This window comes from Ictalurus furcatus, chromosome 19, assembly GCF_023375685.1.
Source record: "Ictalurus furcatus strain D&B chromosome 19, Billie_1.0, whole genome shotgun sequence".
Taxonomy (NCBI): Eukaryota; Metazoa; Chordata; class Actinopteri; order Siluriformes; family Ictaluridae; genus Ictalurus; species Ictalurus furcatus.
In genome coordinates this window covers 2,971,631-2,992,673 of record NC_071273.1, presented here as the reverse complement: position 1 = coordinate 2,992,673, position 21,043 = coordinate 2,971,631, and the positions used below count along the sequence as shown (strand labels likewise).

The 21,043-nt window shown below is 42.3% G+C and overlaps 3 protein-coding genes across 6 annotated transcripts in view; 1 reads left to right on the top strand and 2 right to left on the bottom strand.

The window, feature by feature from the left end:
* The window catches only part of ints13 (integrator complex subunit 13), a 12,072-nt gene extending 10,325 nt beyond the window's left edge, over positions 1-1,747 (bottom strand). The window contains exons 1-4 of the mRNA XM_053649747.1: positions 1,513-1,747; positions 790-1,039; positions 621-695; positions 323-525 (exon numbers count right to left, since the gene is read on the bottom strand). Coding sequence (XP_053505722.1) covers positions 323-525; positions 621-695; positions 790-1,014 — 503 coding nt within the window. The 5' untranslated portion in view covers positions 1,015-1,039; positions 1,513-1,747. The remainder of the gene's footprint in view (positions 1-322; positions 526-620; positions 696-789; positions 1,040-1,512) is intronic.
* pus7l (pseudouridine synthase 7 like) lies at positions 1,158-6,415 on the top strand. 2 transcript variants are annotated; one of them, XM_053649748.1, is made up of 10 exons: positions 1,158-1,196; positions 1,300-1,350; positions 2,400-3,203; positions 3,432-3,591; positions 3,777-3,969; positions 4,121-4,219; positions 4,800-4,881; positions 5,221-5,510; positions 5,615-5,668; positions 5,872-6,415. In XM_053649748.1, the coding sequence occupies exons 2-10, from the start codon at positions 1,308-1,310 to the stop codon at positions 6,190-6,192; spliced, it is 2,046 nt and encodes a 681-aa protein (XP_053505723.1). In that variant the 5' UTR covers positions 1,158-1,196; positions 1,300-1,307; the 3' UTR covers positions 6,193-6,415. The 2 variants fall into 2 exon arrangements, with proteins under 2 accessions (XP_053505723.1, XP_053505725.1); XM_053649750.1 differs by lacking the exons at positions 1,158-1,196; positions 1,300-1,350 and adding an exon at positions 2,093-2,174.
* Positions 4,134-21,043, bottom strand: cog5 (component of oligomeric golgi complex 5). Of its 3 annotated transcripts, none has more exons than XR_008388485.1 (24): positions 20,944-21,043; positions 20,773-20,848; positions 20,251-20,390; positions 20,080-20,137; positions 19,931-19,985; positions 19,761-19,830; positions 19,393-19,513; positions 18,927-19,057; positions 18,540-18,699; positions 18,214-18,326; positions 18,043-18,120; positions 17,852-17,933; positions 17,514-17,715; positions 16,996-17,157; positions 16,645-16,744; positions 16,419-16,529; positions 15,885-15,947; positions 15,499-15,602; positions 14,332-14,569; positions 13,903-13,979; positions 12,373-12,499; positions 12,140-12,219; positions 9,683-9,895; positions 4,134-4,844 (listed from the first exon to the last, which is right to left on the bottom strand). XR_008388485.1 is itself a non-coding variant. In XM_053649746.1 (23 exons), the coding sequence occupies exons 2-23, from the start codon at positions 20,816-20,818 to the stop codon at positions 9,775-9,777; spliced, it is 2,439 nt and encodes an 812-aa protein (XP_053505721.1). In that variant the 5' UTR covers positions 20,819-20,848; positions 20,944-21,043; the 3' UTR covers positions 8,091-9,774. The 3 variants fall into 3 exon arrangements, 1 of the variants encoding a protein (XP_053505721.1); XR_008388486.1 differs by lacking the exon at positions 4,134-4,844 and adding an exon at positions 6,416-6,738; XM_053649746.1 differs by lacking the exon at positions 4,134-4,844 and having other exon boundaries at positions 8,091-9,895.

Genomic DNA, 21,043 nt, shown 5'->3' with positions numbered 1-21,043 from the left:
CTCCAGGGGGCGCTGTATCATGGCTGACCCTGCGCTCTGACCCCAACTTCCTAACATGCTGGGGTATGCGAAGAAAAGAATTTCACTTGATCAATAAAGACTCATTATCATTACATACGTTTACATCACTGTTTAGACTTTTAAACTATACGTCTTAATCAGACTGTCTTTCAAGAGTCTGATCTCACAGATCAGACACAAATCCCCCACCCCATTCTGATGTTTGATATGAGCAGATGTTCCTAATAAAGTGGAAAGTGAGTGCACACGACATTTCTGTAAACAATAACGAAAGCCTCATGGGATCTGCGGTTTTGTTTACCTTTTTGCATTAGTAAGGCAGATGATGCGCCCCCTGTTGGAGACTCTGTGCGCAACGTCGACGAGAGCGGTCCGGGCCTCATGCTGGTACTCTGTAATCTTGCAGAGGGACTCCACCGCTGCCACCAGCCCATGCAAAATACTGCAGCACTCTGGATCCTCGTGTGGGTTGGGAGGCCCTACAGCTGCCAGCGCGGTCATTAACTACAAAGAGACGAGATTACGGCTGCGTGACACGGACAGAACGCCGTCTTATCATTACGTGTGATACGCGGTAAGCGCCGAGACGTCTGTTTTACCTCTTGAACACTCTGGTTTTCCTCTCTCCAAGTGTTCAAAATGTGACATTCTGAATCGCTGACAATGTAGTTTACCTGTTTCAAAAAAAAACACAAAAAACAACAACAAGTACCACCACTGCTCACGAGATCCTGAAATACAACACTGTGGTTGATGTGGTTATCTTACGAGCTTTCTCGTAGGGTAGATGTCATAGAGAATACGGCAGTACTCCATGGAGCACTCCACAGCGCACGTCCAGAGAGATTTCGAGACCGGTGCCAGAGGGATCATGCTCTGCGCTCGGCTTTTGGTCAGCATGTCGCACTCGATCTGCTGCCTGCTTGACTCGGCCATGTAGGGGCAGTGGTCGACCACGAACACCGTCTTGTGGGAGACTGAGAACAACATCATGGTGCTGCTATCCACGGCTGAGGACCTGTAAACAGCACATGATGAGAAATACAGGGCTGTGACGTATTGCTTCCAGGTGGCACGCTGGCACAAAACCTCAGAACTGAGATTTAACCCTGAGCTTCTCCATGTGCTCATCCTGTCTCTGTGGGTTTCCTCCCATCTCCTCAAAACATCACATAGTAGGTGGACTGGCTAAGCTGAACTGCTCACTGAACATGGACGCCAGCTGTTGTTTATTCACTTTTCCATCACTAATCGGGTTTATTTTTCCTGTATTTACAGGTTACAGCATGCTACATCCTTCCACTATACCTGTTTTGAATGCGATGCGAGGTAAGTCATCCTTTAGACCTTAGCTATGGGTGTGAATAAGTTTACAGGTGTTCAGGCACACGGTTAGCCTAGCGCTAGCTTCTAGCCTTAGCAACACAATGCTACACGGTTGCTGGGGAGGAAACCTGCAGTTAAAGTGAGACCGTGCTGGAAAATCCCTACCGTTTTATCTGTACGATGCAAAGCTCCAGTCGCAAGGCCCCAGGCTAGTAAACACTCCGGCTAGCCATGAGCGCAGTGCCAACACAACGCCGGAGCAGAGGAGAGAAACACTGGCCGAACTCTTATCGCTACTGATTAAAAACAACAAGTTATCCACAATTTTTATAACTCACAAAACATCAATAAAAAATAAAACTAAAACTAACAAACAAAACAACCCTAGCTGCTTCGGAAACTTAAACACTCATCCAGAACATTATGGGCGCACAATGAAAACATTCCGTACAAACACAAGAAGACTTCAAATGGTTCCGGTGTTGTGTGGAATTCAGGAAACCTCCGTGTTTGAGGAAGAACTTCATATGGGTGGTTTTCTAGGCTACAGTAAAATAGTAAAACACTGTCAGGAATCCCTCTGGTATCGTTTCACATCAGCTGTTTATTTACTTACACACACACACAGAGTGCAGTTTTACACGCTTCTACACAGGACTATATTCCTCTGACCAATAGAGGTCACTAGTGTGCACTAGCGTTCCCACTTCCGAGGCTAGGCGAATGCAGCCAGTCAAAGCGCAGCACGTCGATGACGTCACCAAAGTGCGCAGTGCTTCATGTGTGACACGGTGCGTTTAACTTTTACAGCGTGCTCTAAGATCACGGTAATAATAATAATAATAATAATAATAATAATAATAATGATGATGATGATGATGATAATAATAATAAATAACGCATTTACAACACAACACAAATACAAGTCGTATTTTTGTGCGCATGCAGATATTTGAAGATGATGATGTTTTAATAACAAATGCTTGGTGTGCATTGTGAAGTTATTTGTCTTTGTTTAAAACTGCCACGTGCTCGCGTCACGTGTCTTACAGGAGATGCCAGGATGGAGGGAGGGACACCATCACTGGCCTGCAGATCTGCTCATCAAGGCTTTCATGGCAGCATCAAGAACTCCACCCAGGACTTTGTAGTCACTGAGATAGATGTGCATGGGCAGCTTGTGAACAGTCCAGGTGCTCCTGAGGAACCTGTGACGTTCAAGAGCAACGAGTTTCCACAGAAGGACAATATCAGAGTAAACCTCCTGACTGAGGAAACACCTTCTGATGAAGTCCCAAGCGATGCTGTGAGCTTAGATGGTGGTGAAGTTTTGAGCCAGGAGTGTTTCGACCTGAGTGTCATTCTAAGCAGTTCTGTAAAGAAGACTTTAGAACAATTTGCCAGCGTTGTCCAAGGTTGCACTGAAGTGCAGAAGAACCTGGAAATCTCCCTCGGAGCCTTTCCAGACAAGCAGCAGCGAGCCATCGTGCACAGCGCGCTGAAGTACAATTACCCGTTTCTCATGACCGTCACCGACCACGACGAGATCCTGGTCAGAGAGGACCCAGACTTTAGAGAACTGTCGCATTTAGTCTCTGTGGAGGAAGCGGAGGATTTCTTCAGGTTTAAAGATGCTAAAGTTCCTGGCTCCACGTTCACCTTTGTGCCGGATGACATCAAGGAGCACCGGACGTCTGTTCACCATTTCGTGAGCAGAAAGTTTGGAAAGCTGATGGAGACGAAGAGCTTCGCGACGCGGGGCAGAACTGCTATTACAGTGAGGCTGAGGGAGCGAGGGCGACAGGCCAGGAAGAGGACGGCAGCCGAGCGGGCGGATGAGCAGGATCTTTACACAGGTGAGGAAAAAGGATCATGATTGGCAGTCTTGTCACAGTTCTACTGCTCATAACGGCTATGTATAAGGATTCTGTGCTGACAGCGTACTAGATCATCTCAGACCATCTGATTTAGACCAGCAGCACAAGCCTGTTTAGTACTCCGTTGGAAAGTGTTTCAGATCTCACTGCTGATGCTCGCGTGCTGTTTTTCAACGCTTTAACACGCCTGTCTTTCTCATCAATAAGGTTTCACCCTACGAAAAGAAAATCTTGAGACTTTAGAGGCTATCAGCTATATGGCAGCAGTGCTTGGAGTTCTTCCATCTGACTTCTCCTACGCTGGCATCAAAGACAAACGAGCCATAACCTATCAGTCGATGGTTGTGAAGAAGATTTCTCCAGAACGGTAAAGGACATCGTGTCTTAAGCTGAACAGTTATGCAGTTTACTGTTATAACAGTATGTAATAGTCAGATGCAGCTTATTTGGTTCTAGTGGCTGCCATCTTGCTGCTCAAGTCAGTATTTAGTTATATATATATATATATATGTTTTCTGTACTTCTGTAGTATTTGTGTCTGTTATCTGACAGGTTGTTGGCGAAGACCTACGTGTTTGAGAGGAAAGGACTGCAACTGTCTAAAATCCATCCAGTATCCGAACCCCTTCGGCTTGGAAGGCTAGCAGGCAACCATTTTGACCTTGTCATCCGGGACCTGAAGCCTCACAAGTGTAGTTCAACCGATCTAGAAAGTCTTGTGGAAGAGGCTGTGGAGAACGTGAAGGTGAACCAAGTTTATTTGACCCTTATACTATAATTATAATCCCACGATGCTGTAATTGCACAATTTGGCCCGATGTGTTCGGAATCACGTTACGTTTAATGTTTCAGTGTGTGACTGTGCGAATACAATAAGTTCAATGACCATCTTGCAGACTCGGGGCTTTGTGAATTATTACGGACCGCAGAGGTTTGGAAGTAGCCAGAAAGTTCAAGCAGACCAGGTGGGACTTGAGCTTCTGAAGGACGACATGGTAATGACTATTCAGTTCATGAGGTCTATTTGCCCTTTGTGTGTCTGTATAGTGTATATAAAAAGTACACACACACACACCTGTTACAATTGCGATGTTAAATTTAAAATGAAACCAAAGCCATTTGTTTTGGACTAGAGTGTACCACACATACTTTGGAGCACCTTAGATCGGTCAATTTTATTCCATGCTTCCTTGAAGAAAAAAACAACAACTCCAGATCTGCTCAATTGCGCGGTGATCTCCTACGCACAGCCCTCTTCAAGTAATTCCACTTATTTTTTCCCAGTCCCAGCTGAGGAGAAGCAGACCCATACACGATACCGCCACCACCATGCTTCACCACGCATATGGGGGTGTTTGTATGATAAGCTGTCTTTTGTTGTTGTTGTTGCCCCAGTTGTGTCTTTTACAATTCTACTTTGGTCTGATCAGACCATAACACGTTTTGTCACATGGTTTGGAGTGATTTAGTTGGGCTTGGATGCTTGTGTTTCTGGTGAGAAAGACAATGATGGACGTCGTTATGCTGGATATTCTGGTAATGTATTTTGTTTCTGTATGTCTGCGTCCCCTTCAGAATACAGCTCTCAGGTTGTTTCTGAGCCCAGAGGAAGGTGATGACCTGGAAAACAAAGCCAAGCAACATTTCCATCAGACAGGTACAGTAAGTACACATTGGGACATGTTATATGGATTATTCCCATCGTTCACATGTGCAGGTTTTATTAGACAAGATATGGCACACTCAAGTCTATAGCTCCTGCTTCAGTGATGGATGTGTTCACACCTTTTCTCCTGCTCTTGTCCATCATATGCGTTTCGGTCTAAAGTCGCGATTGCACACAAGAAATTCTCAAACCCCCCCCCCCCCCAACGATAACTAAGCGTACTATAAGGGTACTGTAACTATACTCATTTAAGCTGAGGAATGAAGTCCACTACCCTTTGTGGTCTGTGAGGATAATGAGGAACTGATGAGATGCGGGTATCTTCTTCAGGGAATGCAAAAGAAAGCCTGGCTCTCATGCCTCCGCATAAGGCCAGAGAGAGGCTGATGCTACGAGCTCTGCACCGCTACGGCAGCGGCCCCGATGGTTGCACTCACGCTTGGCTCAGCCTGCCGCATAGCATGAGGGTCTTTTACCTCCACGCCTACTGTAGTCGTTTGTGGAACGAAGCGGCGTGCTTCAGGCTGCGGACTCTAGGACCTCGGCCCGTACAGGGAGACCTGGTCCTAGCCGCGGCCTGCAGAGATAGCCAAGCAGAAGAAGAAACGCCTGCGTCACAGGTGAGACCATTTTAACTCGGGGTAAAAGCAACGATGGCGTTTTAGCTTACGTAGTAACCAGGAATGTAACCTGTAAAGTCTGATCTCATTTCCCTGTCCTTCAGGTCCATGTTGTCACCTCTGCAGAAGAGCATGACGGCGTCTTTTCACTAGATCAGGTACGGTTCAGTATCTCTCCTCTCTTTCTCTTTCACTCTGAAGTTTAAACAAACAAAAGGAGGAAGTGTCTTACTGAACACTTTCACTATTATTATTTTTTTGACTCACTACTAACCATAAGTGTAAAAAGAAGTGAAAGGTCTTTTTCTTTCGAGTCATTTGTGTCATGTAGTTGTCTTGTTTATCCGTGGTTGTTATTCAGGTGGTCCTCCCAATGCCAGGCAACAGTGTGAAGTACCCAGAGAATGCGCTCGGCTCCTGGTATCAGGAAAGACTGGGACAGGACGGACTTGGCTCATGTCGATTCAGAATCCCCTCACTTAAACTCAACGTCCCGGGTTGCTATCGCCCCCTACTGTCTTACCCTCGTAATGTCTCCTATAACCTACACGTTGACGAGGACACACAGGACACGGGGTTGTCCGCACCTCCGTGCAGAACTAGCCTGGCTCTGGCTTTTAACTTGAACGCGTCCTGTTATGCGACAGTCTGTCTCCGAGAAATCATGAAGTGTGACCCATAGCAGCTCCTAGTGACTATGACAGAACAAATAAGCGGGTAGATGTAAGATTTTCTGTGTAAATACCACACTGGATTTCCAGACATGGATCACTCCGAGATCATTCTATCATATTTGAGCATAGGTTTGATTCAGACAGGGCAATATATATGAAAAAAGACATTGAAAGACACACTGACTTGGTTCTTTTTTTTATTTAAATACAATGACAAAGTGAACCAATGAATTACGTGTTGTCAGTGTTTTACTTTACAAACTTGTGTGTGTGTGTATATATATATATACTTGTATAGCATGAACAATTTCCTGTTCCTAGTCACCCAATTGTTCTAAAAAAATAAAATATCAATGGGAATATACTTCAAATATATTTTTCTCATATGACCCCGAGATGCAACTAACTCCTGCAGTTCTCCAGCTGTGATCCTTGGAGATGTTTTATCCACCCGAACCGTCCTCTTCACAGTGCGTTGAGACGATATAGACACACGTCCAATTCCAGGTCGATTCATAACATTTCCAGTGGACTGGAACTTCTTCATTATTGCCCTGATGGTGGAAATGGGCATTTTCAATGCTTGTGCTATTTTCTTATAGACACGCCCCATTGTGTGAAGCTCAACAACCTTTTTCTGCACATCACAGCTATATTCCTCGCTCTTACCCCTTGTTATGAATGTTTAAGGGAATTTGTCCTGTGTGTTACCTCATATTTATACCCCTGTGAAACAGGAAGCTATTGTTGAACAATTTCCTGTTCCTAGTCACCCAGGTGTACTAAAAAATGTAAAATATCAATGGGAATATACAAACATGAATACATAGGGGTGCCAATAAATGTTGTACACATACTTAACAATGATTTTTTTTATAAACCTGTGTTGTGTTTGCAATTGTTTGATATCCATGAGTGCAGAGTATTTTTGTGAACTTTTTGAACAAAAGATCAAAAGGTTCAACAATAAAGACAAATTTTCACAGCCCTTTACCAAGGGTGCCAATATTAGTGGAGGGCTCTGTAAGACTTAATAATGTTGAATTTGTTTTGGTGGACACGAATTTTCTTGCTACTCTGTACTACTTTTTGTCCCCTGTTCCACATACAGAGAGGGGAAATGAATATTCGGACACTATTGTTTTTGTTGTTTAATATACTTCCAGTGCAGATATCCACTTAAGCTGGGTTCACACTAGGATTTTGGACACGATTTGGTTGTCTGGCCAAAATACATAAAAAAAATGTTTTAAATCAGGCTTGGGGAATAACAGAATACATGTTAGGTATATTTTGTGCAAAGTTAATTCGGTAGAAATGAGCACATTTGTTCATTGTTCTCTGAAATGCTTTTTTAGGGTGAGCGCACGTCCTCTTAATCCCCCAGACACGTCCTCTTCTAGACATTAAAAAAACTTTAAAACCGGGATTTGGCTTTAATTTCATTATGATGTGCTTATGGTCTAATAGTGCATCGTGTGTGCATGTTTGCATTGCTTTAACCCGTCTCTGTAATTCCCTTCTTCTCACACCGATTGGTCGATTATAAAAGACTTGCAGCAACTATTGGCCAAATTCCTGCTTCTCAACCGTTATCCTACTCTCAGCGAACACGTGAAGGTGAAGTGCTGTTGTGTACAGTTGCCTGACAATAGCAGCAAATGACTGCTGAAACAGTGCCCATGGCCATATAAGCTCATTTTTAATTCCATGTTATCACGCTGCTTTGTATTACACGGCCGCTCAAATGTGTAAATGATGGCAGAAGGTTCACGTATTTTATTCCATGGACATTCAGGAGAGTGTAGGAAAAAGTGTGGGCAGAGTGAAACCAATTATTTTTATATTTTTATATGTATATATATATATATATATATATATATATAAAAATGCTAATAGTGTGTATTTTCAGTGTATTAAAATTTGCATTCATTTTCCCCAATGAAAGAAAAAAAACCAAGGAAAACCAGTCTAGCTTTTGTGATGTGACGTTACCCGCATCAGGGACAGTGATCTTTTATTTATTTATTTAATCCAAACATTGAACATGTTTTTAAGCTCTAAGGTATTTTCACTCAAATTGCATTTCTCGTGACTTTATTGACATGTGACCTTGAAGTAATCAGATCACATTACTTTCATAATTGTAATACTTGAATTACGTTACTGATGTATGAGTACAAATAAAAATATGTTTAAAAAATTAATCTGATGGAGGGGGGGGGAAGTAAAATCAAGTTCTAAATATAAATGCGTGAGATTGCTACTTCTTGTGTGAAATTTCAACGAATGGAAATTATAGAAGGATCTTCCTGAAGTTCTCGGGTACAACAGTATTTCTTTTTCCTTTTCGAGTGTTGTTTTAACAGTCATAAAGACCTTAATCATCTCCGTCAGTACAACTGGTTTGATAATATGCAGGTGGAAAGTTCAGGGAAACACACCTAAATCATCCCGGGACAGGTGAACCATACAAGATTTGCACAATCTGCTCTCAGACTGATGCCAAAAAGAAGATAAGAGAGAAGTTCAGCAGTCACAGCAGCTCCACAGAGAACAATAAGCAGTGGACGGCGCTGCAATCATCTCCGCTGCTAAAATAAAACAGGCATGTTTAAAATTTGCACTCTTTTGACACGATGTACTCGGATTCGGTGAGCCGAATTACTGCCACAGACTTGTATTATTTCATCAAGTTTGGAGGTAATAGGGTTGTGTGTGTACAATCCCAAGAACACCATCATACCCACAGTGAAGCACGCTGATGGGAGCATCATGATACGATATGCCTCATTAACGTTTGCATAGAAGCAGCCCCATATAATCATATTAGGGTATCATTTAATCTCATCAGCCAACAACCCCAAACATACAGCCACTACAGCTCAAGTGGGCCAGACAATCTCCTGACTTGAGTTATTACCCATGTGTAACCTTAAGGATTGGAAGAGGCTTCCCAGCTGATGAATGACATTGTTTATTTCATAGCTACAATGGGACCTGATGACCAAAACTTTAGTTGTGGTAACATAACTAGAGATACTGTAAGCCTCATGTCATCAGCACTTCCATCTTGGAGCAGGCAGCTTTCCAGGCTGAGTTCACTGAGCATCAGTTAGGACTGTCCCTTCACGCTCTTCCTAGTGCAAACTCAAAATAAGAATCTCTACCACTGTTACCTGACCAAACTAGTGTTGTAAAGGTATTACTGTACAGGAGAGTTTGTAAACATTACAGTCCGACCTGTGAGATGACGGATAATTTGAAAAGATTTCAGTGTGTGTGTTTTGTCAGTAGAACTACACGGATTTGACTGTGAACAAAAGCGGTCTTTAATCAACATCAGTATCCTGCTACACAAGTACTTTCTAACGGACATTAAGCCTGAAGAAAATAAAACCTGCTTAAAAAAAAAAAAATATCAGAGCCAAAACCCCCCCCACTGTTTTTTTTTTTACATAAATATTCATATTTCACAAATCCCCACACCTTACTCACCACTGCTTAAAAAACACCTCCATATATATTTGACAGAGTGAGTTTGTAGTGATGGACAAGGGACAGCCCTGTTCCAGCTAATCCCTGATCGCTCATCTTTCTACCGACCCACTGGTGGCCCTCTGCAGAAGCTGGAGCATGATGGGATACACTGGTGCAAAATTCCTCCCCTGTCTGGCTTTGACAGCCTGCACATAGGCCTCCAGAGCGCCCCTTAAAAGAAGGAGAAAGGGCACGTTCTTATTTCAGGAACACCATAATTCATAGGCTTCAAGCGTGTTTCACCAGCTCTATACCAGGTCTTCTCTTTCATTAGTTTATATGGCTCTGCTCTCTCTCACCACACTCTCTCTGAGAGAGAACAGGTTTTTTTTTCTAGGTTCAGTGCCAAAGTATCACCTATGTGTGGGGAAAGTTAACCCAATAATGAACACTTCAAGTCACTGAACGCATTCTGCACATTACACAAACTGATTCTATTATACACCGTTCTCTGGAAAGGCAACAACATTCGGTGACGATTTCACCTTCTGGTCCCTCAGTACAGTATACAGTGCTGCTTGAAAGTATGTGAACCTTTTTACATTTTGCTATATTTCTGCTAACCTAAAACATCAGCAAGTCCTAAAAGCAGACAAAGAGAATCCAATTAAAACAAAAGAGACAAAACTATTACACTTGGTCATTTATTTATTGAAGAAAATGATGCAATATTACATATCTGTGAGGGGTAAAAGTATGTACACCTCTGCTGTCAGTATGTGGTGTGACCCCCTTGTGCAGTAATAACTGCAGATAAACGTTTGGGGTAACTGTTGATCCGTCCTGCACATCGGCTCGGAGGAGTTTTATCCCGTTCCTCAGTACAGAACAGCTTCAACTCTGGGATGTTGGTGGGTTTCCTCACATGAACTGCGTGCTTCAGGTTCTTCCACAACATTTCTATTGGATTAAGGTCAGGACTTTGACTTGGCCGTTCCAAAACATTAACTTTATTCTTCTTTAAGCGTTCTTTGGTAGAACGACTCGTGTGTTTAGGATCGTTGTCTTGCTGCATGACCCACTTTCTCTTCAGATTCAGTTCATGGACAGATGTTCTGATATTTTCATTTAGAATTCGCCGGTATAATTCACAATTCATTGTTCCATCAATGATGGCGAGTCGTCCTGGACCAGATGCAGCAAAACAGGACCAAACCATCACACTACCACCACCATGTTTCACAGAGGGAATAAGGTTCTTATGCTGGAGTGCAGTGTTTTCCTTTCTCCAAACATAACATCATTTAAACCAAAAAGTTCTATTATGGTCTCATCCATCCACTAAACATTTTTCCATTAGCCTTCTGGCTTGTCCACGTGATCTTTAGCAAACTACAGATGGTTCTTTTTGCAATGCTCTTTTTGGAGAGCTGTGGCTTTCTATTTGAAACCCTGCCATGCACACTGTTGTTGTTCAGTGTTCTCCTGATGGTGGACTCATGAACATTAACATTAGCCTCAACAAAGTGAGAGAGGCCTTTAGATGGTTAGAAGTTATCCTGGGTTCCTTTGTGACCTCGTGGACTATTACACGTCTCGCTCTTGGAGTGATCTTTGTTGGTCTCCACTCCTGGGGAGGGGAACAGTGGTCTTCAATTTCCTCCATTTCTACACAATCTGTCTGACTGTGGATTGGTGGAGTGCAAACTCTTTACAGATGGTTTTATAAACTTTTCCAACCTGCTGAGCTTCAACAACTCTCTTTCTGAAGTCCTCAGAAATCTCCTTTGTTTGTAGCATGATACACCTCCACAAACATGTGTTGTGAAGATCAGACTCTGATAGATCACTCACTCACACCTGATCATCATCATCCCATTGATCGAAAACACCAGACTCTAATTTCACCTTCAAATTAATCTGCTAATCCTAGAGGTGCACATACTTTTCCCACTCACAGATATGCAATATTGGATTTCCCGCAATAAATAAATGACCAAGTGTAATAGTTTTGTCTCATTTGTTTAACTGGGTTCTCTTTGTCTACTTTTAGGACTTGTGTGAAGATCTGATGATGTTTTAGGTCAGATCTGTGCAGATAATTCTAAGCAACACTGTAAATCATTTTAACTATTCCTTTTGGCTCATTTTAGACTTTTAAACAAGTAATGAAGAGTACATTTAGTTTTCTTAAAGGTAGGTTTTAAGAATGTGTGGGTAACTGGGGGCTTTAGGAATTGTGTAATAGAGTTTGTTTGTTTCTTTATACTAATGTGTTGTTCTGATGCATCTGATGTTTGACAGAAAAAACTGGTTAACTAGCGCTGTGAGGTAAATACATAAGCAATGAGCAAGTAAACAAGCCGGAGATTCATTTTAATACTACAAACTGTATGCTTGAATCCGTCCAAGGGGTTTTAAAGGTTAAGCTGGCCAACTACTGGCCGTGTTTATATGTACTAGGGACTCGATTACCTGACTAGAATAAGGCGATCCTTCTCAGAAGGATGGTCATCAAGCCACTGAGAGTACCTCGCAACAGACCACTCTGCTCTCTGCGTTTGAAAAAGGATTTCAAAAGACGATCAATAACGTGTGGTTTAAAACTACGACACATTGTCTTTAAATCTGCGTTACAAATAGTGAGTTTAATCATCTTGCATGTTTACATGTACAAAAATAGCATTTAATTCACTGAAGTATTGTACCTGGTGAGGAGACTTCAGTTCTGCTGGGGCGCGGGAAAACAGGAAGTGCAATATGGTACTGTAGGGAATCAGATCACCCACGGCCTGACTGCTGGCTATGTGCTCACTAGTCTGAAAAAGAAGAGGCCTGGAATACATTCACGCACGCACACACACACACAAAACATTTTGAAAGGACAAATTTTTTAAATATAAAAAATCTAAAAAAATTTTAAGACGCATATTTTTGGTAATTGGTGAAACCTTTGGAATGTGATGAACATATATTTGGATGTAAAAATGTAGAATTATGTTTAGCCCTTTTTCAACAACATTAATTGGCGATGGTCTTAAAAATCATCATGTAGTGTGACCGTGATTTACACTCCAAATAATATACTAATATTATTATCTCTACAGCTGTAGAAAAAAAAAAAAAACATGCATACATTATTTAGTATCCACATGGAATTTTAATAAAGTTGTTGCAGTTATTTGTTACACCACATGACAGGTGATCACCAAATGATGAGAAGAGCTGCCATGGTTAATTATAGATCGATACGCAATTCATTTGATTCTTTCTGGTTCATAAAGCCACGCATAAGTGTTTTTAGTACAAAAACGTAGCACATTAAACGTGCTAAAATATTCTCCTAATCAGCTTGCTTGTATTTTTCTTAACCTTTCTTTTCTTCACATCGCGTGACTGTTCCTGCTAGATTTGCATGTACTGCAAGACTGAGCTAGGCCTCTAACCACCGAAGTGAAACAGGACTTCCTGTCACTACAGCTCTTTATATATATATAAATATATAAAGTTCTACTGAACTAGACACCAACAGCCTCTACCGGAAACAACATTTAACTTTGGATCAATTAATCAATCTAATTGGTTCATCTGCTGGTTATGATGATAATTCCATATAAATCGTACAAAACTTCAAATACTCGCTCTTGAGATATTGTGCTAATTGTATTTAAGAATGTGAACGTGTCGCAGGTTTGGTCAGTAATGCAAATCACTTTTAAAATAATCCAAAATACAGCTAAATAAAAATACGAAAGGACTCTGAGCAATTTTTAACTGCACTAATGGTCGGACAGTCGCACCACATGATATTTTACTCTATAAATGAAATAATAAAGACCAGTACATGAAAAGACATGGGAAATTTACAGTGGGTACATATAAATTTGACGCACTAGATTTTTTTGTTGTGTTTTTATTTAAATTTCAATCTACTGAGATTCAATAAAGCCTGAGGTTATATTTAGTCATTTTGTGTAAAAATCCCTCTCATTACCTTAAAAAAAAAAATCTTTATAAAGGTCTTCAATCTACACTGTGAAATGTAAATAAAATACAAGTTGGTATTTTTATTTCAGCATTCATGAACGGAGTATGTATACAGTGTACTGATCAAATAAATGCGGTGGCACCTAAAGCCACCAGTGTACGAATTTCACTTCTGTCCCCCACCTGCTCTCGGGAAGACCTCAATCTTCCCAAATCGAGCACGAGACAGACGAGTATCACTATAAACTCACCTAAAGGAGCGCAGCAAGCGGTATGCTTTTCCCAGGTCTGATATTCGTCTGCAAAGTGGAGCCACAGCCAGTTCCATCTGAAACACACACATGTACACACACACACACACACACACACACACTCCTGAATATAATTTTGAACAAATTGCAAAAAGCATGTTTTCTTAAATTTTTGGTTTTTTCCTCATAATGAGTGGCGATTAGAAAATAATCAATCTGTACCCAGTACCAGATCAGTATGCCTTATTCAAACTGACGCTAATCCAAGACAAACATCCAGCTTACTATTGGGAAAACACTGAACCTAATGACATTACATTACATTTGACAAGCTCCTAAGGTAACTTTCCATGACTGCACTTAGTCTCACATGGCCTGAAGTTCTCCTTCGTACCTTCAGCTAAACCGAAACCTTTTCGCCTTCCTCACCTGGGCGAAGTCTGCAGCCAGCCTCATCTTGCCGCCCTCACCGAGAGGCCGCAGGAGGCAGGCGTGGCGGATGAAGAGCGTGATGGCGCGCTGAGCGATGGCCTCTGTTCGGTCATAAAGGAAGTCCACTGACTGCAAGTGGCAGAAGTAGTCGCTCATGACCCGGGATATGAAGCCTTGCAGCTCGCGCATATACAGAGAGCAAGGCATGTCTGGCTTCTCTCCAGCTGAGAGAGGACTAGGAGTACACACACACACACACACACACACACACACACACACACAACATTGTCACATACTATCATTTATAAATACACTATACACACAAATTAAAGAGTGGTCCATGTCCTATAGGGATAAATAATGTTTAAAATAGTCACACCTGTAACGTTAGGACAGAATTAGGGCATCGTTTTGTTTATTTAGGGTCCCCCCCCTTTTAGAATGTGTGATCGGTGCCCCAATGATCTAAGGCACACTTGTTCACTGGTCTTCCATCACCTGTTGCCAAGAAACGCGTTTTGTGCGATGGGTAACTTGTGACCTCTTATGCTATTCGAGTCTTTTTCAGTGAGAAGGGAAAAGCAGTAATGCATTCAAACTGGGCAAACTCTACAGAGTCAGAAAAAATGTGCTAATAATATTCCCATGCATGACTTGGACTTTATAACGGAAACACATTTCACACACTTGTATCTGCACATACACACTGCCATGCCTCATGGGCATTAAAACCGGTTTGGCGCATCTGTCTATCACTTAACCAATCAGAAACTCAGCGTAGATCATCGACGGACAACGGCGTTAGCTAAACAGGTTCATCCCCAAACAAAAACTAGCTAGCAGGAAGACAGAGAACATTTCCAGACTAACGCTAGCTAATGTTTAAAAACGCGTCCAAACAAATCCAGCTAGATGCTTACAACATCCTACACCAAAGCTAGACACAGAAATAATGCTAGCTAGCTACTGTAAGGAAATGTCGTACTGAAATCATACTGGGTATTGGCAACTAAGTAAATTCAGTTCAATCAGTACTAAGTTTTAATACTAAGACTCCTGTTACTCGGTCAGCAAGGACAGAGACGACAGGAATGACCGACATGTTGTTTGCCGTGAATGAACGGAGGGTATGTGTGTGACAGGAGGATTTTCGGGGTTATTTACCTGCAGAAGTCTTCCTGGTGCATGGTGAGGAGAATGGCTTCCACAGAGTCTGTAACAGACATCAACAGCGGATGGACTGCGCTGTCCATCAGAGCCTGCACCGCCTGAAAGACAAAGATGGCATAAATAAGACGGATGCAAACGATTAAAAAAGGCCAGCTCTGGAAAAAAAAACCTACAGGAAGCTTGAAGAAACTAACATGCTCCCTTTTTTATATAAATGATGGGATTATAGGCCTATAAACACTTTTAAATCAATTCACTAATTGTCTGAAGTCATTCAGCTTTGACTGCGAGTTTGAATGTTCAACAGAAAATCAGGTAGTAGTATATACACGATGTACATAACTAAGACGTGTGTGTGTGTGTGTGTATGTATATATTACCTCTAAAGACGTTGTAAGTACTTGCTCTGCAGCCGGAGGGAAGGAAGGAAGTACGGATATTACCTGAACACACGCGGAAAGGGTTGGTCAGTAACTCGGTTACAAAAATCAGAAGCACAGAAAAAAAAAGTGAACGGTCTTCTTTTTTATATTATATATATATATATAATTAAACGAGTGACACTTCACGAGACTGCTGACCAAAAAAAAAAAAAAAAACCGTGTACGGATTTTAAAGTGTAATCAAAGTTTATTTATCAATTTGAACATTTTAAAAATCACACGATCAAAGAGAAGGTTAAAAAAACAAGCATTCTTGTGTGTACGCTCTTTTCGTATGTCGAAAATATAATCTTTATATAGTTAATAACGTTACTAAAAGTCCAGGCGTTAATTTAATCAATCAAATTGTGAATGAAAAACATCTCATCTAATCCTACATGTGACACATGTCCATGTTACACCACGTTAAATCATCAGTCTCGCATACAAGGAGATTTACAGATCTCTGGGGTGGGGGTGTACGGTACTCACTTTCGTCAGAGACTGCTGCAGGTGGTGCAGTGAATTAACCGCTGCTACATTCCTCCTCTGACCTTCTGTCAAAGGCCCAATCACCTGGCTGGCATCACCCTGTGTACAGAGCTGGGGGGTGGGGTAATGTTTATATTACACAAATCATTATTACTGATTCTCTTAAAGGGAACAAAGAGCTGGGGATTTTCCCCGGCTTAAGTCATAATCATTGTGGCGCTCTTACCAAGTGCTCAGACTTCACACAGAACAGCTGCACGGTCTTGGCGATATTCTTGGTAACAGCGATGGTCAGCCCAGGGTCCACCAGAGACACATTCAGCTCACTGCAGGACGAGAGAACATCCTGGGATTCGTTTATAGCATTTAATCAGATCATATCTCTATGATTGTATACGATATATATATATATATATATATATATATATATGATATAACAAACAAAATCCTCATGTCGTTCTAAAGAGCCAGAAATAGACTTCAGGTCAAAACAGCACCAGGGGTATTCCTTTAGAAAACATTTGATAAGAAGTGAAAGACCTCTTAAACGTGTAACAGGGACACAAACAGCCCAAACCTGGCAATGGTTTTGATGATGCTGTCCATTTCATCAGTGGAAGGGGGGCTATGCCCCCCCTGCGGAAACACCAGATTGATGGGGTCAAACAGGCGCGAGAGTGATTTGGACAGGTAGGCCGCTTCATACGGCTGAAGGGAGCTCTTTAGAGCTTTTTCTAGACTGGAGGAAAAAAAGTAAAGTAAAACAAAGCAACAGGATCAACTTGCATTCATACACTCAGACAGTCATAAAAATGGCGACACATTTTGATGCCAAGTTAAAATTTTTAAAAACAATGAATAAGTAAAACACGCCAGGCAAAAGAAATATAAACATGGTATAAATAGATAAAGAGAACGAGTCTCGCAAACAAACCACCTCCTTTTACATTTCCAGACAACTTTTCATACGTGGCGTGTGCTTTACTGTGTGTGTGCCTGAACTTTTGAGCAAACTGAAACATTTCAAGTCACTCGAAGAAACTAATGTGCGTGTGTGCGTGCGTGCGTGCGTGTGTGGGATGCAGCCTGACGTACTCATAATCTGGTTTAGTGTATGGGAAGAGATCCTGCGTGTCCGCTTCAGAGATGGTCAAATCCGGATCCAGCCCCGAGCCACCGCTTCCCAGAATGCCTTGCGTGTTGGCACTGTACTGCTGCAGCCGCTTCCACAACTCGTTGTAGAGCCTCAGGAGCTTCGGGTACTCTCCCTCCAGAGCTTGCTTCAGGAATGTGGAGGCTATAAAGGGAAGGGGGGTGAACAGTGCGACAGTTTCAATGACGAACATGAGACGCAAAACGGGTAAACCTTGGAAAAATCACCCTTGACCAATCGTAAACCAAGTTCCGTACAAACAACCCAAACGGTTACTGACCTTCTGTGGATTTCTGAAGTTCCACAGACAGCATCTGAGCGATCGAGTCCCAGAACATGTACAAGATGTTCGACTGGCCGTCCTTCAGAGGGAGAGAACATGTAAAGAGAGGTTCAAACTGTGGAAAGTGTGGAGCCTTTAAAAAGCAAAACATGTCACACACACACAGTAATAAATTTTTTCCCCCGCACCTTAACGAACTCATCAATGAAACACACGTGAGTGACAGGATCCCTCTTCTTGGTCAAAACCTTGTGAAGGTGCTGCACCTACACATTGCACAAGACATGATACAGTCAGACAAAGTCATTCGTTGGTAAAAAACAAACAAAGAAAAACCAGCGTTACAGATCTCCTTATACCTGGGAACAGGCCGCACATATCTGGTCCATCATTTTCTCCAGGTTGGTCCAAAGAGCAGCACGAAATGTAGCTGTGTTTCCTGGAGTGGGCATTACAGCCCGACCCGGGGCACCTACAGGACAACACACACACACAAATTTCAAATATCTAAAGCATACACATCTAAATCTATCTATGTATACATACACTGTAGTTATATTAACGGAGAACGTCGCGATCATTTTCTACAATCAGTTCTATAGCCTTATTTCACTTCCTGCTTGAGATTTTGTACATAACTCCTGATGACACACTGATTAGAACAAGGACAACAACAATACTTAACCCCTAATGTTAGCAGGCTGAGTGAGGACTTTAATGTCAAGGGCGCTGGTTACACTCTCGTGGACCGATGCCTTGTATCCTTCCACCACGCTGAGGATCGTCTCCCTCAGGCTGCCCAGGTTATAGAAGACCTGAAGCGCCGTTCCCACCTGAGACGGGTTCTGCGGTCGGCGCAGAGAAAGGCAGCTTTTAAAAACAGAGGTTCCCCCACATATCTGAAGAATCTCCGGCTGTCTCGGTTGAAGTATTCTCCCCTCTTCTGACTCAATAATATTACTGATCCCCAAAGGGAGTCATGAGTAACTGTCTAAATAACATTTGTTTTTAAATGCTGAACAACACTGGGGATTAAAATTGAAAAACGACCACACAGTGCACACACTCTTACCTGAATTTCCATGCCCTGCTCTAGAAGTCTTTTGGCCTGGTTCTCCACCTCCAGATGTGCACGACTAATAAACAACAGGTCATTTTCGATGACTTCAATGCCGGACAGATCCACCCCCTGAAACAGGTAGTCTGAAAGACACCGACTCAGCCGGTGAATTAACGTGTACAAAGATACACTGTTTAGAAATGAAAATGGCCGACTTTGCACACAGACACAGCTGCAGACTGGAACAGGGTAGAACTTCTGGTTTAAGGCGAAGAAACTGAGAGGAAACACGGAGTCTAAAATCCAAAATATGAACCAGAGAACATCCATGCGCACATCACGTGAACTTCTGTTGGATAAATCTAACATATATCCAGCCTCAAGTTTTATGTGGCGTTCATTTTTATGGGCACAGCAGCCGGTCGGCTCCCCGAGGATGGGTTGAGGTTGGCGTGAAAGATATCCGTCGTTCACTCACCCAGTTCGTTGAGGCTCTGGGCGGCTTTGGTCAGTTCCCGGCTTCCCCCCTGGAGCTGGCCCTGCAGCCGTTTACTCAGATACAGGATTCGGATTATCCTCCTCAGGAGGTCGCACACGACCTGGAGAAAGACAGCAAACTGCCTGAAACTAATCACCTTCCATGGTCACTTTATAAGAGAACATAAGCCTTCTCAGTCTCCAGGTTTAAAGCCTAAGCATATTACAGTAAAACCATACAATTTCATCATGTACTTTGTGTGGTTAAACACAAAGCAAGACACATCTCCTCTAGCGACACGTGTCTGGTGCAAATGAAAGTACTGTACAAAGATCACTTAGATATCACAGAGAGAAAAAAGGAAACACCTGAAGTCGAGCGAGCTGGGAAGTCCGAGCCACAATCTTATTGTAGGGATCAACAATTTTGGTCTTTATCCTTTGTTTGAGAGAAGAGAGAAGGGGGGGGGGTGGGGGTATGTGTTTAGTAAGAGCACTGAAACACTGATCGGTGCACACAACAACGCTCGAAGGTGTACCTGTCTACGGCGCTCTGTAACGCAGCAATCCGCGCCTGCATCATTTCAAGGACACCTACAAGACATAAACACGTCAACCTTGTTTTACGTTCTTCTTGCACTGGTTCATATACACCGTCCAAGCGATTGTTCTTGTAAATAAATCTTACCCTCAAGAGACTCAATTCCAGTTGCCTGAGCGAGCAGATCTTCATGTCTAGCCACAACCTGCATAACACATGAGTAGCGTATATATATGTATATAGTCTGGCAAGATATTCCCTTCAGATGTGTATTTAAACACAGCGGCAGTGTGAGGGGGGGAGGTGCACCTGACTCACCTGGCAGTGGAGCTCTTTGTCCAGCTGACTGATGCCCTCAGCGAGCTTGGCCAGCTGCTCAGCGATGACTGCATGATGGATGGCATGGGCTGTGTAGGTCTTCACATCAAACTCCTCACTCAGGAAGTCCGAGTAACATTCTACATCACATTTAGGCACTGCATCAACACCACTGCTATACAGAAAGGCTTAACCCCCCCCTCCCACACATACACACACACACACACACACACACATACACACATACATACACACATACATACACACACACATACACACACACATACACACATACATACATACATACACACATACATACATACACACATACATACATACACACATACATACATACATACACACATACATACATACATACACACATACATACACACATACAACACCTACCGCCACATTCTGTTTACCATATACAGCTGACCTCATTCATGCACATCTACTACAATTCCAAACCCAAACAGAAATGTAAACGCGACAGCTCCTGAAGAATAACACCTGAATTACCATTTTTTAAAAGTGAATTCTTAGTTGACTCGCAGCCGGTCGCCATTGCTGCCACATCAAGTATGACGTACAATCCCTGCGACATATATTACATATAAACGATGTTATTTATTAATCCAAATAAAACGTAATATTAATAAACAGTAACATCTGAACGTTTGATAAACTTACAGCAACGAACGCTAGTGTGAAATTCCCCCTTTTTTCAGAAACTCCGAGGAATGTTTCAAAACAACGCAGATAGATGCGTTGGAACTTCTTCCGATTGGTG

What these genes read in the sequence shown, in the direction of transcription:
- cog5 (XM_053649746.1), bottom strand. Translation starts at nt 20,818, where the DNA reads ATGGCGACCGGCTGCGAGTCAACTAAGAATTCACTTTTAAAAAATG. An exon ending in TGGAATTGAGTCTCTTGAGG is followed by an intron (nt 19,986 to 20,079) that starts GTAAGATTTATT and finishes TATGTCTTGTAG; the next exon opens with GTGTCCTTGAAATGATGCAG. An exon ending in TGCAGCAGTCTCTGACGAAA is followed by an intron (nt 15,948 to 16,418) that starts GTGAGTACCGTA and finishes GCGTGTGTTCAG; the next exon opens with GTAATATCCGTACTTCCTTC.
- pus7l (XM_053649748.1), top strand. Translation starts at nt 1,308, where the DNA reads ATGCTACATCCTTCCACTATACCTGTTTTGAATGCGATGCGAG. An exon ending in TGTTTTGAATGCGATGCGAG is followed by an intron (nt 1,351 to 2,399) that starts GTAAGTCATCCT and finishes CGTGTCTTACAG; the next exon opens with GAGATGCCAGGATGGAGGGA. An exon ending in GCAACATTTCCATCAGACAG is followed by an intron (nt 4,882 to 5,220) that starts GTACAGTAAGTA and finishes TATCTTCTTCAG; the next exon opens with GGAATGCAAAAGAAAGCCTG.